Source organism: Hypomesus nipponensis, chromosome 16, assembly GCF_054491055.1.
Source record: "Hypomesus nipponensis isolate SF chromosome 16, ASM5449105v1, whole genome shotgun sequence".
NCBI classification, from domain to species: Eukaryota; Metazoa; Chordata; class Actinopteri; order Osmeriformes; family Osmeridae; genus Hypomesus; species Hypomesus nipponensis.
This window is the reverse complement of record NC_140376.1, coordinates 6,905,558-6,920,538: the sequence shown is the minus strand read 5'-3', so window position 1 is coordinate 6,920,538 and position 14,981 is coordinate 6,905,558. Positions and strand designations below refer to the sequence as shown.

The window sequence follows — 14,981 nt, the reverse complement described above, 5'->3', positions numbered from 1 at the left end:
TTTAACATCAGCTTTTTTACGATATTAGAATAATAAAAAGCGTTGACACATTGAAATAGGTATGTGACCTACAACACAGTTTAATTGAAATGATAACTGACTCAGTTCGTGATCGTATATGAATCGCATTTGACTAACTGTGTTTTCAGAGTTTCCAAACCAGCTTACATAAAAGATTTAGGGTAGGCTATTATAAACATACACAGCTATGCTGTACTAATATGAAGTGCCCTTTGACTTGTTTGGTCAAATACCCTTAATCATAGGAATTGGCAACACTTAAGTTGTAGGCTAGCCTACAATAAAAGTCATAATTGCTTTTTTAAATCTGTGGGAATTAAATTTGTCATCTTATGCAAAGGGTGGTATAATCATGGTTTGTATATTATACTCGAGGAGATAAGGAATCTAGGCTACGATCTTTGAAGTATTCAGCACAGTATTTTCGTTATACAAATGATCTAAATGTTTGGCCTGCATACGTCGCTCACTCCATTGGATGGATGCCAATTGGGTCAAATGTGCTGGCCAACCAACCTTCAAGAACCGTGCTGCGCGCGCTGAGAACGCTTGTATGACGGTTTATACACCCAATCACTGGCTTGTGCGTGTTCACGCGGAGTCAATGTGCAGCCAATTGGATCTAAGTCTACGACTTCATTAGCTTGGCATGCCAAGTTCCTGAAACGCTGTATTTTGTGTTTGGCAACAGGATTGTAAAAAAAAGAAAAGAAAAAGGTAAATATTTATATAACATGCTTGGTCTCATTATCTTCCATTCGTATATTTTCACCACAGTTGTCGGGCCATTTTACGGATTGCTCCGCAGTGCTGTAAGGATGTAGGCTACTTTGTTAACAGCCTTGAAATGTAATGGAGCGTTGCGGTTTATTTTGTTATCAGAATTGACCTTTGGCTTTAAATCATAAAGACTGCAACCTGTTTAGAATCGCGTTTACAACTGTGTCGTTGAGCAGTTAGGCTTGGCGTTGATTAACAGTCGCTTTAAAGTACTAAGAAAAAAACATTCTACTGTGTTACAGTCAAGAAACTTCCAGACTGGACTCAATATTTGAGTGGTAACACGAATAATTATGTAGGCTATAAACTTTCAATTTTCATTACATTAAATACCTTGGAAAAAATGACATTTTTGTTTCATTTCAAGTTTGGATGAAGTTGATGTGACATGTCATGTATGCTCCAGACATTCTGATAAAGCACATAATTGATTTTTAAATTGTGTTTTATTTTGTTTTAACATGTTGATTTACTTGATGACGGAAGTCAAATGCAAGTAATTATTTCCAGGACTACGTTGCCATCTATTGTTTATAGCAGGTATTGCAGACAGCCTGCCGTGCTGTGCCAACCTCGGTTTCAGAACACCGTTGTACCTCGACACCGTATAATTTTTGGAATTTGGAAGCTTAAATTAGTTTATAATAAATGTCTAAAAAGTGTATAATCATGTGTTTTTGCATTAACCATCCCTCCTATCTCAGTCGACCAAAAGTTCTAACACGAGTATTAACTCTGATGCCATTGAAACCACTTGGTAGTGCTGTGGTCTAATATTCAAACGGAATCTCACATTACTGTCACAGGCGGCGGGGTGGCGGGCTAAAAGATCCAGGGAACGGTCTGCTCTTTCTGGCGAGGTGACACAAGCTTTCTGCTCGGCTTATTTCTCACCTCCAGACTCAGCCCCTCGCTGGGTGATTTCACACCCAGACCTCCAGACTGACAGCCTGCTATGCAGATGTCCGTGCGCGGCATCCAAGGTGTGAAGCCAGACCCTCTGGCTTCTAGAAGCAGAACACCCCGCACTACAACTCAGAATGCAACTGTTTTTCCTGCTGGGTCATTGTAAGTTTCTTTGTGGATCAGTTATTTTACAGTACGAGGGGGATTAAATTACTATTCTTATTCATTTATAATCAGGGTATACGAATATGATGTCATTCGTTTTTCATTTGTAAATGCTAAGGCTTCTTGTATCTGGTGGTTTGAAATGAAAAATACAGGCTACTACTGGATCAGATCTGTCCTCTGGCTGGATGGATTGGTCAGTGGTGTGGGTCGGGTCAGTGGTGGATGATGAGAAGGAAACGTCCGCATAGCGTTATCATCATTATCATCATCGTCATCATTACGAGTATAAAAGGCTGAAAGGCAAACCACGAGGAGCAAACCGTGCTCCACAAAACCATACGACAACAAAAGTAATTATATCACAATGCTTTAATTCAAAATACACTATCATAACAGCACATTTGGACAATGAGCAACTTTATTAGGATTCTTTGTTTACATTCAACATCACTATACAGGGGCTGTGAGTAGGTGTGGTTCTTCCTAGGACAGGGGGGGTTTGGTCCTCTCCATACAGCATCTCAACCTGCAGACACTGAGGGACATATTACAGACTCAGCTCCATGAAACTCAAGCACTAAAACCATCTAACATCTGTAATAGCCTTTCTCAAATCAGGTCCTCAGGACAAACTGTCCTGCGTGTTTTTGATGTTTTCCTCTTTGGACACACCTGATTTAGATGAGTATTGAAGAGAGAAACACTTAAAACAAGCAGGGCAGGGCGTCCCGAGACCCAGTATTGGGAAAGGTTGATCTAATAGGCTAAATACCTTGATACTTTTTCCTTATTCATATTCTAGAGATCTTCCATTTCGTGGCTGTAAAACAAGAGAGGAATGTTATTTTCCTGGTGGTGTGTTCTTGTGACTCAGTTTAGAGGTTGAAGAGTGGTTCAGAGATCTGCCTACCCGGTACAGAAAGTAGCCTCTGCTCTGGATGCCAGCTGGGCCCTTCAGGTCCTCCTGCACACACACACACACACACACACACACACACACACACACTGTCAGGACAGGAAGTCAGGTTCAGTACAGGAAGTCGGGTCAGAACAGGAAGTCAGGAAACGACAGACAAGAAACCAGGAAAGGCTCCTTCCTTCCTTCCTTCCTCCCCACAGCATCTCTTCTCTGCTAGTAGGTCAGTGGGTGCTGGTTATCTGTTTGGCTTCCAACCCCAAAGCAGCAGCTTCCTCGTCCAACACACAGCGTTTTCTGCGTCACTTTTCCACATTTCCTCGGATGTTTCCGCTGCTTCTACTACGCGAATGTCAGACAACGAGAAGTTCACCACTTAGCCACATCAATTTTAGACGATAATTGCCATAAGTAGGAAAGGAACAGCTAATGCAGGCCAAGCTGGTACAGAGAGAGAGGGAACTGCAGAGGAAAACACTCTCGCATGTTAAAGATGACATGTTTGTAATAACACGTGTCCTTGTGTACGCATGTCGAGGTAGACCACTCTCACCCAGAAGCTGCCGTAACAAAACAAGCGGTTGTTGTTTTTTTTTTTATGTTACTTTATTATTGTGTTTGGTTTTATTGTATTTTCTCTTTAGTTGCATGATGAGTGTTTAGGGGATCCTAAAGGGACTTTCCAGTAGAGCGGGCTTTCCATCTTCTCATCTGCCTCATCTCTCCAGAGTTAAACTGATCGGAGCCTAGGCATCATCCGAAGACATCGATCATTAGGTGAACCGTAAATTGTCAACCAATCCCATCACACGGCATGTAGTGAATCAGAGTGGTCGTTCTGCATTGTCTTTCCCAGGAGACGTTGGAAGCGAAGCATGGATGTGTGACACACGGAGGGTACATACGTGCAGTCTGATTCCTTTCCCTCGCTGTTTATCAAGCTGAGGAATCAGTTGCAGCAGAGGGTGCAACATGGGGGGCTGACGCATCCACACATAAACATGGAGAAACATGAGAACCATGAACAGTCACCCCTTGATACGGGGCCGGGGCGTGCAGAGAGGACTCTCAGGTAAAGACTTGTTCACACACACACCCACAGTACTGGAAAGCACACACACATGCACACGTACATCCAGTTTAAAAGTCCTTAGTAAGTCCTCAGTGCAGTCCTGTGTTCATTTGGACACTGTGCATCAATGTTTCCAGAAACAGTAGCACAAAACACCACAATAACATCACACATAATGTAGGCCATGCAGGAACATGGAGGCAGGAAGCAGGAACACAGAGGGAGGAACACAGAGGCAGGAAGCAGGAACACAGAGACAGGAAGCAGGAACACAGAGGCAGGAACACAGAGACAGGAAGCTGGAACACAGAGGCAGGAAGCAGGAACACCGAGACAGGAACGCAGACACAGGCAGCAGGAACACAGAGGTAGGAAGCAGGAACACAGAGGCAGGAACGCAGACACAGGAAGTAGGAACACAGAGACAGGAAGCAGGAACACAGAGGCAGCGCTAAAGAGGGGCATGGAACACAAGACTTATCATAGCTGTCCGAGTGGTTTAGACAGTGTGAAAGGCCCAGGCTAGAAGGGGTGTGGAGGGTGTTACAGACCAGCTAACAAGGCAACACACATGGACCTGAAGCATGCAGAGAGGGACACCCAGCACACAGTGACCCACACATGATTGACGGCCCTTGTGCCTGTTTCCATAGCATCGACGTCTGTGTTAGTTTTAATGTGTTTTTATGTGTATTGCATGTGTAACATGGTTTGGTAGCGCTCAAAAAACAAGTGACAGACAAGTGACAGGCATCTAGTGATGCAGGGAGCCACAGAGTAGAGTCTTAACTAACTCTGGAGCGCTGTAATGGTAGTAAAGTAAGTACTGACCCTTTTACTGGTGTCACGGGTTTTCAACTCCTATAAAAAGGAAGAAATCAAATGCTAAGTACACACTATAGATTTAAATACACAGCTATACTGTCAAATGAATTTGAGTGCATCACGAGAAACTACGATGTGTACGCAGGTGAAAAAAATCTATTACATGTACAAATTACAGTTACAACATTAAACTTAAAAAGTATAAGTTCAAACATACTTTCACACATTAAAGTTCTCAGTAAGTATATGAGTAGACAAATCAGTACATTTCAAGGACACTTCCAATTGTGCAATACAATACAACGAAAATATATTAAGCTCTCATTTAATACATTTAAATTGGGTTGAAGTATAGTCTTTTTTCCTGTGTGTACATGAGATGAAAGGATGTCTGGTCGTTGTGTTTACCTTGGACTTCTGAACCAGCATCAGGATACACACTTCTCCCAGCAGGTCTGATTGCTTCAGCAGACAGATTTAAGGAGATGATCCGACAAAAACCTTGTCACAACCAGCCATTTTCATCTGATTTCAACATGTCATCTTTATGACAATTATTTCAGGTGATTAAGTATTGGATTACTCCATACAAATACATTGAATGAAAATGAGATTATGTCAAAAGTGTAATAAGACAGCGCTGTCACTAGAGACTTGATTACACTGAGCAGTAAAGCCTGAAGAGCGTTCAGCTCGTTATTACATCGTCACTCACCCGAAATGGCAGGTCTGCAGAGAGGTAGGCTGAGCACACCTCATCCACCTGGGGGGGGGGGGGGGGGGGGGCGAAGTGTCACCATAAAGCCAGATGGAGTGACAGAAAAAAGAAGGAAAGAAAGAAGTGAAAGAAAGAAAAAGAGAAACATAGGGGGGAAAAGGATGAAAGGTAGAGAGACAAAGAATGAAAGGAAGAGAGGGGGCGAGAAAAAGATAGAGAGAGAGAAAAAGGAGGATCTAACCTGACTGAGAAGTTGGTCCTGGTCTATTGTGGCTCGTTGAAGCACTACTGGAGCACCTTCAACAGTCAGCAGGAAGACAGATAGACAGGCAGACAGACAGACAGACACGTAGTCAGTCAGACAAACAGACATACAGACAGACAGACAGACAGGTGAGTAGGCAGGCAGACAGACAGTCAGTCAAGCAGACAGACAGGTATGAAGACAGGTGGACATAGAGGCAGATAGACAGGCGGGCAGATTTGTCATATGATCTTGTAGCAGAACATCAACATAGTTACAATATCATGTTTGGAATTATTTACCAGAGGGTATGCATTGGCAGGAATCTCAAATTATATGTATTTGTACAGGTCGTTTTACAGTCAATTTTACAAGTAATAATATGCCAGTCCTATAGGCTATCACACGTACTGACAACTGTGTTTTTTTTACTTCATCTGAATTGTATTGGTCTCATGGTCGTATAAAGCCATCAGTTCAAAGTATCAAAAACAGACATTTCAATCTGTCCTTTAAAGATTCTTGTTTCAGACTTTTCTCAAACTAAATTTGATTAAATACAGTTGATTAGATAATGTTAATTACAGACATTTTTCATCATGGTGCTATTAAACATGAAGGAACTGTTCAATCTTCCTAAATACAGACAATAATCATTGGTTTTCCATGGTTTAAAATCATGCAGTTAAAATGTATTAATACGTGACCACCTGTAGAGACATAATTTTCGTCGATCAATTACGGCAATTTTAGTTTAAACTGCCGTACCTTTCTTTGCCTTACTTTAGGCTATAGATCTGAATCAATCTAGTTTTATTGTGATGTATGCAGTGGAGTGATTAATACTTCATACTGTCCAAGTCGTGGTTTAAAGTCCAATCTCCCATTTAGAAAAAAAGTTTTAAACGTAAAAAACAAACAAATCTTGACTAAAACACAACCAATTTAATTGCACGGGTTCGGCACATAAGGTCAAAAGTCGTACAAAGTAACACAACTCCTCGAAACAAAGTAGGTAATTTTAAAGTCTCACTACATGTACAAAAATGATAAAAGCTTACTGGTGCAGACGGGGATTGCTGAGATGAGTAGAACGACGAGGATGATGCTGGCGGTGCTAAGCGGACTCATCGCGCTACTATAGAGGTTGGTCACTTTGCTTGCGTTGCCGCTCTGAGAAACTCTGGTTTGGCACTGGGAGGTCTTCATCGTTACGCACTTCTGTTCTCTGCTATTCTCTGTTATCTAGTAGCCTGTCGGGTTAGTAGTCGTTCTGGTGGGCTTAATCCTCTCCTCAGGACCGTTATAAGGCTGGAGTGGAGGTCACACGCTCGATGAATCAGTGACACTCCGTGGCGTCATTCTGGGCTTGTTCCCCGGCGATAAATTGTTTGCGCTACAGTACTTTACAGCAATTTTACAACTTTATATGACTCATTCAGGCATAATCAACTACGTGGCCAAATCAAATAAGGCTCCCCAAACCCCAAGATACCTGTCCTGTGCTGGTAAGGGATAAATGTGCAAAAGGATACTGGATGGAAACGAGCCCATGAGCTTTAGGATGTTCTAGAAACTCAAGCCATGATAGAAGGATGTTCAAGAACTCTATATTCATGATCCAGTATGTTTCTGAACTTGACACCCATGATAGCAGGATGTACTGTATATCAAGGCCGTAGCCATGGAGTCAACATTGGGGTGGACGAATTAAATTTGTTTTGATCATTTAGGATAGTGTAAGTGGTTGCCTGTTGTAGCGTAGCACATTTATATTTGTATTTCTATTTCTATATCAATATATTGGGGGGGACATTTTGACCAAATTTGAATATATATATATATATTATGATTACTGGCTTGTATATTGTCTTCTCTCAGTGAATCGTGTTTCAATAAGATGTGATCACAAGATCACATGCCACAATAAAACCAGAGAGCTGCAGAAACTAAAGATACACAAACACACACACACACACATGCACACACTCTCTTTCATGCACACTCACACGCACAGGCACAGACAGTCTGTCAGCACCCAATCACTACCACTACTGGTCTCATGAATGTTTTAAACATATCTTTAGATTTATGTTTTGATGTTTAGATTATTACAATTCCCATTGTGATGGTCTCCCCCAGTCCGCACTCCCCCGTCTTCAGAATCCTCCAGAATCCTCCAGAATCCTCCAGCCAGAATGTGAACATGCACTAGAAAAGTTTGATCACATTTCCCCAGTCTTGGCCTCTTTACACTGGCTTCCCGACCAGTATAGAATACATGTTATTGTTTGTTTTTAAAGCTCTTAATGGACAGGCCCCTTTGTATATCTCAGACCTCATACAAGTACACGCACTGAGGTCAGCAGACCAACTATTTTCATACACTCGGTCACGCTGCATACATACAGGTGATAGAGCCTTTGCAGTTTCTGGTCCTAGGCTGTGGAATCAACTTCCCCTTTCTATCAGGCAGGCTCCTTCCTTGTCTGTTTTTAAATCCAAACTTAAAACGCACTTGTATGCACCAGCGTTTCACACTACCTCTTGAGTTATGTCACTTATTTTACTGTTATTGACTGTTTGTATTTTTGTTTTTATTATGTATTTTATGGTGTCGTTTTGTGCTTTTGTTCAGCACCTTGGTCAGCCTTGCTGTGTTAGAGTGCGCTTTACAAATAAAATGTACTTACTGACTTACTCACTTTACTATCTTGAGCAGAGATGGCTGCAGGCTCATCAAGTTGAACAACATTTTCTGAAGAAAGCTATGAGAAAGTAAGAACATTCACATTCCAACCTGAAATAATAAGATTAAACACGGGTCAAGACAAACCGAACTGAGACAAACATTACGAATGACAACAAAAGCGCAGCAGGACACATTATGGGGGAAGGAACACTTTAAAACGTGTCTGAAGTGAAATGATTGGGCAGGGTTATCAAGGGTCACCAGGTCCTGGAGCTGAGTTCATCTGAAAGGTTGAAGCTGGTGTGTCAAGGGGGAGAAGGAGGATGGTGCTCCTCTAGGAAAGAGCCTTTATTATTTTTAATACTGTATTCTACCATAGCTGGACTGTGAGCTGGACAGCCCCTAGACCAGGGGTGTTCAATCCTGGTCCTCGAGAGCCCCTGTCCTGCATGTTTTAGATGTTTCCCTGCTCCAGCACAACTGATTCAAATGAATAGTCATTACCCGGCTTCCACAGAGCTTGATAACAACCCATTCATTTGAATCAGGTGTGCTGGAGCAGGGAAACATCTAAAACATGCAAGACAGGGGCTCTCGAGGACCAGGATTGAACACCCCTGCCCTAGACCCTGCAGGCCTCACAGCTAGACCCTGCACACTCATCACAGTCCGTAGACCCTGTGTACCAGGTTTCCTTGAAGGGTAGAGCAGGCTGTCACTCAAATAAATAATGCAATGTCTGTCATCCTCTCAGAACTCCACTGACACTGCTTCACCCACCATGCTGTTTGTGAGCTGTCTGACCGTGACAGTGTGACTAACACATGCAATGTTCTACTGTCTTACTTGTGACAACATGCATTTGTCGTGCACCTTGGGGAACTTCCCCTTTACGGTAATGGATACAGCAGTTGTAATGTGTCACACTCATAACACGGCGAGTATGTGTTGACACGATCTCTGAGGACAATGGGGGACAGACTGAAAATGTGAACTGCGTCAAGAGACATGGCACAAAGACATTTCAGCACAGACGTCCCATTATGGTGAATTGTGGTATGCTGTACGTTTCAATTCGGTGTGTAAGTGGTGTATGTAATTGTGGAACACATAACAGCGATGTCAGTTTGTCCGCATGCCACATGCTTGGTTAATAGTATCCCTTCCTTAGTACCCATCTTCACTCTATGCGTATCCCTCGCTGTGTATTTCTTTTTTATTCCTAAATTCGAGTGCATTTGACTTCAAAGTATAAAACGTCCGCAGACGTAATTTTTTTCCGTCCGTAAAAATGCACAAAAGGTGAGAAAAAGCTCAACTTTTGTGTGCGTAGGAATGCGTGAGGCCAATCAGTACGCAGATGTCTCCCAGCTCTGTCGGTGTGCGTCACAAACCATCAGAGAAGGGGGGTCGGTTGGCTGAGCGGTTAAGGAGTCGGGCAATTGATCAGAAGGTTGTCTGTTCGATTCCTGGCCGTGCAAAATGACATTGTGTCCTTGGGCAAGACACTTCACCCTACTTGCCTCGGGGAGAATGTCCCTGTACTTACTGTAAGTTGCTCTGGATAAGAGCGTCTGCTAAATGACTAAATGTAAATGTAAGAAAGCCCACCCAATGCAGACAGGTCCGTGAAGATATTCTGTTGTGAGAACCGGATGTATGAGTGTGTACTCAGTGCGTACACCTTGCCTGCCTGCTACTCATGTGACCCTGAGAAGATACAACAGTAGCAGGGAAAGCAGAAGATGGCTGCTTGCACGACTCTAAGAACCGCACAACGGATGCTGTGACCCTGGCGATGACCTTGCTGTGACCCTGAGAGCTGCTACCAAGGCGTGGACCAGACGTTCTGTGATGAACGACCTGCTGTCAATGTTCTCTCTCATCACTCCCCTCCTAAATTAATCTCTCTCTCTGTCCCTCTACCGTTCTCTGTCTCTCTCTCTGTCCCTCTACCTTTCTCTGTGTCTTTCTCTCTCTCATTCTCAATCCCTTTTTCTACCTCTCTCTCTCCCTTTCTCTACTCTCTCTCTAATTTAATTCCATTTAAATCTGTCAGCTTTATTTCAATGACTGTTCAAATTAAACAATGTCGCTAATGCAGTCCACAGCAAAATCAACCTCACTTAGGTGTATGTTTGTGGGCATCTCTGCTCCACATTCAACATGCTGGACACACTTTTGTAAGTAAGAAATCAAATGTTTACTCATCATATGGGACGCAAACAGATATTTATTTTGTTTTTTTAAATCGTACTCATAAAAACTCATACAGTGCGAAAGTTGATGATTGTGTTGCAATCTAAATAGGGAGTAGGGAGGGTTTAGAGTGCATTTGCATGCCCAGTCCTAATTGACTTGTTTGAGATGAGGCCCAATGGGATAGACAGTTAATTACTGTCTCTGGCGTATCATGAAAGCTAATTAAGGCAAGCACGTTGACCTTAACTACACTAGGCTAAGCTTCAAACTGGAGCGCCAGGTAAAGTTGCAGTACAGGGATTAGACACACTGTAAAATACATGACCAGTTTACTCACCTCTTGTTTACCAAGAAACATTTGATGAAAAGATACAAAACAGTAATCACTGACAGGATTTTCCCATTCCAAAGGAACGTCATGAACCTTATCAATATGATAAAAGAGTGAGACTACAACTCCAAATTGGACAAATGAGGAAAATCAAGGATTGTGTACCAGCTGTACGAAGCTCGTGCACCAGAGCCCTGAGAGGATGTGTAATTATCCTGTCTTCTGTTTCCTCAGTGGAAAAGCCCCTCCTTATGAAGTGTTAATGTTGATGTTCAATACCAGTAATCGAGCCGTCATTGTCTCCTCGTTGCTGGGGAGGGCTTTGAGCCCCACATTATCCACAGTGTGACTTTCACAGAGCGTGATAGGCTCTGTTGTTTAACCTTTCTTCATTAATCTTACTTGATATGCTAATAGCATGGGTCTCATTAGACAGGAATATCCCTACCGTCCGAAAACCGTCTGGGTCACCCAGCAAGGACACGTGCTCTCCCTTCCATTTACAAAAACCCTCATGTTTAAGATGTCTGCTAACAGATTGCTGTTCTGGTTTCCTGGTCATTCATTGTTCTATTGCACATCACAGATTCATAAGGGGCACTGTAAAATTGTGACAGGAGAAAGCATATTGTTTTAGTTGATGCTAGTGGCTGAGATTCTTTGGCTCTCCATGGTGTCCCACCCCCAGTTGAGCTGTCTGTCTGTGTAGGTACACCTGTCTGCCTGCTGTGCAGGTAGAGCTGTCTTTCTGCTGTGTAGATCTGTCTCTGTGTAGAGCTGTCTGTCTGCTGTGGGGATAGAGCTGTCTGTCTGCTGTGCAGGTAGAGCTGTCTGTCTGCTGTGTATGTAGAGCTGTCTGTCTGCTGTGTATGTAGAGCTGTATGTCTGCTGTGCAGGTAGAGCTGTATGTCTGCTGTGCAGGTAGAGCTGTCTGTCTGCTGTGTATGTAGAGCTGTCTGTCTGTTGTGTATGTAGAGCTGTCTGTCTGCTGTGCAGGTAGAGCTGTCTGTCTGCTGTATAGGTACAGCTGTATGTCTGCTGTGTAGGTAGAGCTGTATGTCTGCTGTGTACAGATGTCTGTCTGCTATGTAGAGCTGTCTGTATGCTGTATAGGTACAGCTGTCTGTCTGCTGTATAGGTACAGCTGTCTGTATGCTGTATAGGTAGAGCTGTATGTCTGCTGTGTACAGATGTCTGTCTGCTGTGTAGAGCTGTCTGTATGCTGTATAGGTACAGCTGTCTGTCTGCTGTGTAGAGCTGTCTGTATGCTGTATAGGTAGAGCTGTCTGTCTGCTGTGCAGGTAGCGCTGTCTGCTGTGTAAAGCTGTCTGTCTGCTGTTTGTCTCTCTGCGCTGTCTGTCACACATGTTAAAACGAATAAAAGCGTTCACCGTGAGGGTAGTGAATTTGGGCTACTGAATCCCAGCTTTTGCTTTGTAACTCGTTTTGATAATGTGTTGATAGAATAATTGGAATAATTTAATTTTAAACAGTGACACATTGAAAATCTTCCTCTCATATAGCTGCTGCAGTGTGGAAAAGGGATTCGTGTAATCAACCAAATTTTCCCTAATCGCCCGTGGAGTCCATGAGCGCCAGCTCTAATGGCAATGGCTTTCATATTTCCTGTGTAATTTGTTTTTTTGCTTTGTTAATTGCTTATCATCTTCTTTTTCTACAGTGTTGCAGATGGAAGCTACATGTCTATTTCATTTTCACCCATCCTTTCAGCTTAGAAATACAAGTACACCATACTACATACACACCACGATTACAAACTCACACACACACACACACACATGCTACAATTGAAATGCACTGTTCAACACGCTGCTTGTTCAACACTTCCACTCCTGTCATGGGGATTTGTGTTTGCGAGATCCAACATGTTTTTGTTGAAGTGTAGTTTCGTGGTTAAGACTAAGGACCACCCTTGTGGCTCGGAGTCATAAAGATTGGAGCACATAGTGAAGTTGAAATGAAGCACTCAGTTAAACAACTGCTATTACCCCTCCTGGTTGTTCTGGCTCTCAGGATGTTTCCTATTAGCGGCAGGTCACAGCATTGTTCTCACGCACAACTCTGCCGTCTGGGTAAGGAGCTGGCCAGCCCATCAGGGGAGTCCTGGCCACCTCCGCACTGTGTGGGGGCAAAGGTCATGCCCAGAGGACCGTTGAAGTGAAAATTGAGTTCAGGGAGCACAGTCCTCCGCTGCTTTGTGATACTCTGTACCTTTGTGGCTTCCAAACTAGACTGCAGAGTAGAACTCAACAATGCGTGCGCACTCCTAAAGCAGATGCTGTGTTATGACTCGCAGTGTGTGCAAACACACAGGTAACTAAAGGGAAGCCATCACATAGTTTACCGTTACTCCTAGATGATCTTTATCCTCACATCACAAACACACATGGTTAGAACACAGCTCCAATTCAGTAAGACAGTTAAGCATATGGGCCACGCCAAATGTCAACCTGATAGCAACAGGCAAAAATATTCAGATTTAGAAAACCTTTCGATGTCACGGCTTTCATCGTCACTGTGAATGTCAAAGCAGATTAAGCAGACAACGTCGTTTTCCCAGGATGCTTCCGGGCGAAAAGCCTTTCAGTTTGCAACTGTCACGTCTGCACGTCAGCCGCTCTATGGTGAGGGAGTCCCCCCCCCCCCTCACACCACAGATCCACTCCCAGGAACCTCCCGCTCTCTGAGGTGTTCTGCAGTCCCCAGTGTGGAGCTCAACCTCAGTACCTCACACTTGGAAACCCAACCCAAGGTGGACAGGCCGGGAAAGGTTTTCACACATGCCAATGCTGCGTTCACACTTTTCACACTTTCCTACTGCATTGATTGCGATCTAAGCAGCTAGAGGTTATTGTTTTTGTGTCAACACTTTGCCACAGCGGGCCTACGTAAGCATTGACATCTCCCCTTGACATTCTTAAAATATATAAATATGTGGACAGTGAGATGAAATACCAAAACAACAGGACCAGTCGGCGAAACATGACCGCTGTGGCGCGGAGGGAACATGCGTTGATGACAGCTAATAGCTGAGGAAATGTGTGGGCTGTGCGCATGCACATTAAAAAGGCTACATTTTCCATGAACACAAAGAGGCAAAGCACCAATTCCAGGAAAGGGTATTTGTGGGTTTGGCTTACAAACAGACTTATTGTGCCTTTGGAGGAAACAAAATGTAATATTATATGCCATGTTTTCAATGTTATATTGCAGGTTTGTGTCAACATTACAGACTGTAAATAGCACCCCCTGCTGACTTTGCCAGCATTGGAAATGCTGTGTTGTTCTCTGAGGACCTCTAAGGGCACAAGTGGAGAAGAATGCAGTTGTATTCCTTGTGTTTTGGGTTCTCCTGCTGAGATGCAGGTCTCCTTTACGAGGCGTTGTAGGGTGTACAACAAACTGGTGGTGACATGCTTCTGTTTAATTAAACGGACATAAAGAGACACTATGAGAGAGAGAGAGAGAGAGAGAGAGAGAGAGAGAGAGAGAGAGAGAGAGAGAGAGAGAGAGAGAGAGAGAGAGAGAGAGAGAAAGAAAGAAAGAAAGAAAGAAAGAGAAAGAAAGAGAGATACAGAACACAATCTATTTAAACTGTTAATTGAACAGACATCTGTACAGTTGTACTGTTTATTCGCTGAAGAATGAAGAACGAAAGTCCGGTGGGCGAACTAATAATGCATAGCTTCCATGATCTCCTCTCCCAGCGTTCGGCAGCACAGTACTGATGCCCCCTGCCGTCCTAGCTTGTGCCCAGCCTAAACCGAGGCAATGAGTTGTGTCATTTCCATGCGGAGTAACTGGGCTGTGAACGTGAGAAGTGTGCCCTGTTCGTGGCTCTGGAAAGGTTGCTCGACACTTTAAAGAATGCCACGGGCACTCTGTCACCATCTCAAGAGATAGAAAAACAGTTATAAACTGCAGCGACGTTATTCATGTTCCTCTATGTGGGGATGTTAATTTTACTCGTGGGACGCACGATCAGGCCAGGAAGGGAACTGAGAATGTCATCGGCCGCGGCGCATATAAATAAATAAATCGGCGATCACATGACACGTCCGTCATATGCGGAAACAAACCATAAC

The 14,981-nt window shown here is 43.4% G+C and overlaps 1 protein-coding gene across 1 annotated transcript; it reads right to left on the bottom strand.

Annotated features, from left to right (window-relative positions):
* Positions 1–2,716: 2,716 nt before the first annotated feature.
* nmu (neuromedin U) lies at positions 2,717–6,953 on the bottom strand. Its single transcript, XM_084676218.1, has 7 exons — positions 6,712–6,953; positions 5,648–5,703; positions 5,404–5,451; positions 5,097–5,150; positions 4,695–4,724; positions 3,697–3,771; positions 2,717–2,839 (listed from the first exon to the last, which is right to left on the bottom strand). The coding sequence occupies exons 1-7, from the start codon at positions 6,857–6,859 to the stop codon at positions 2,717–2,719; spliced, it is 534 nt and encodes a 177-aa protein (XP_084532344.1). The 5' UTR covers positions 6,860–6,953.
* Positions 6,954–14,981: the final 8,028 nt, after the last annotated feature.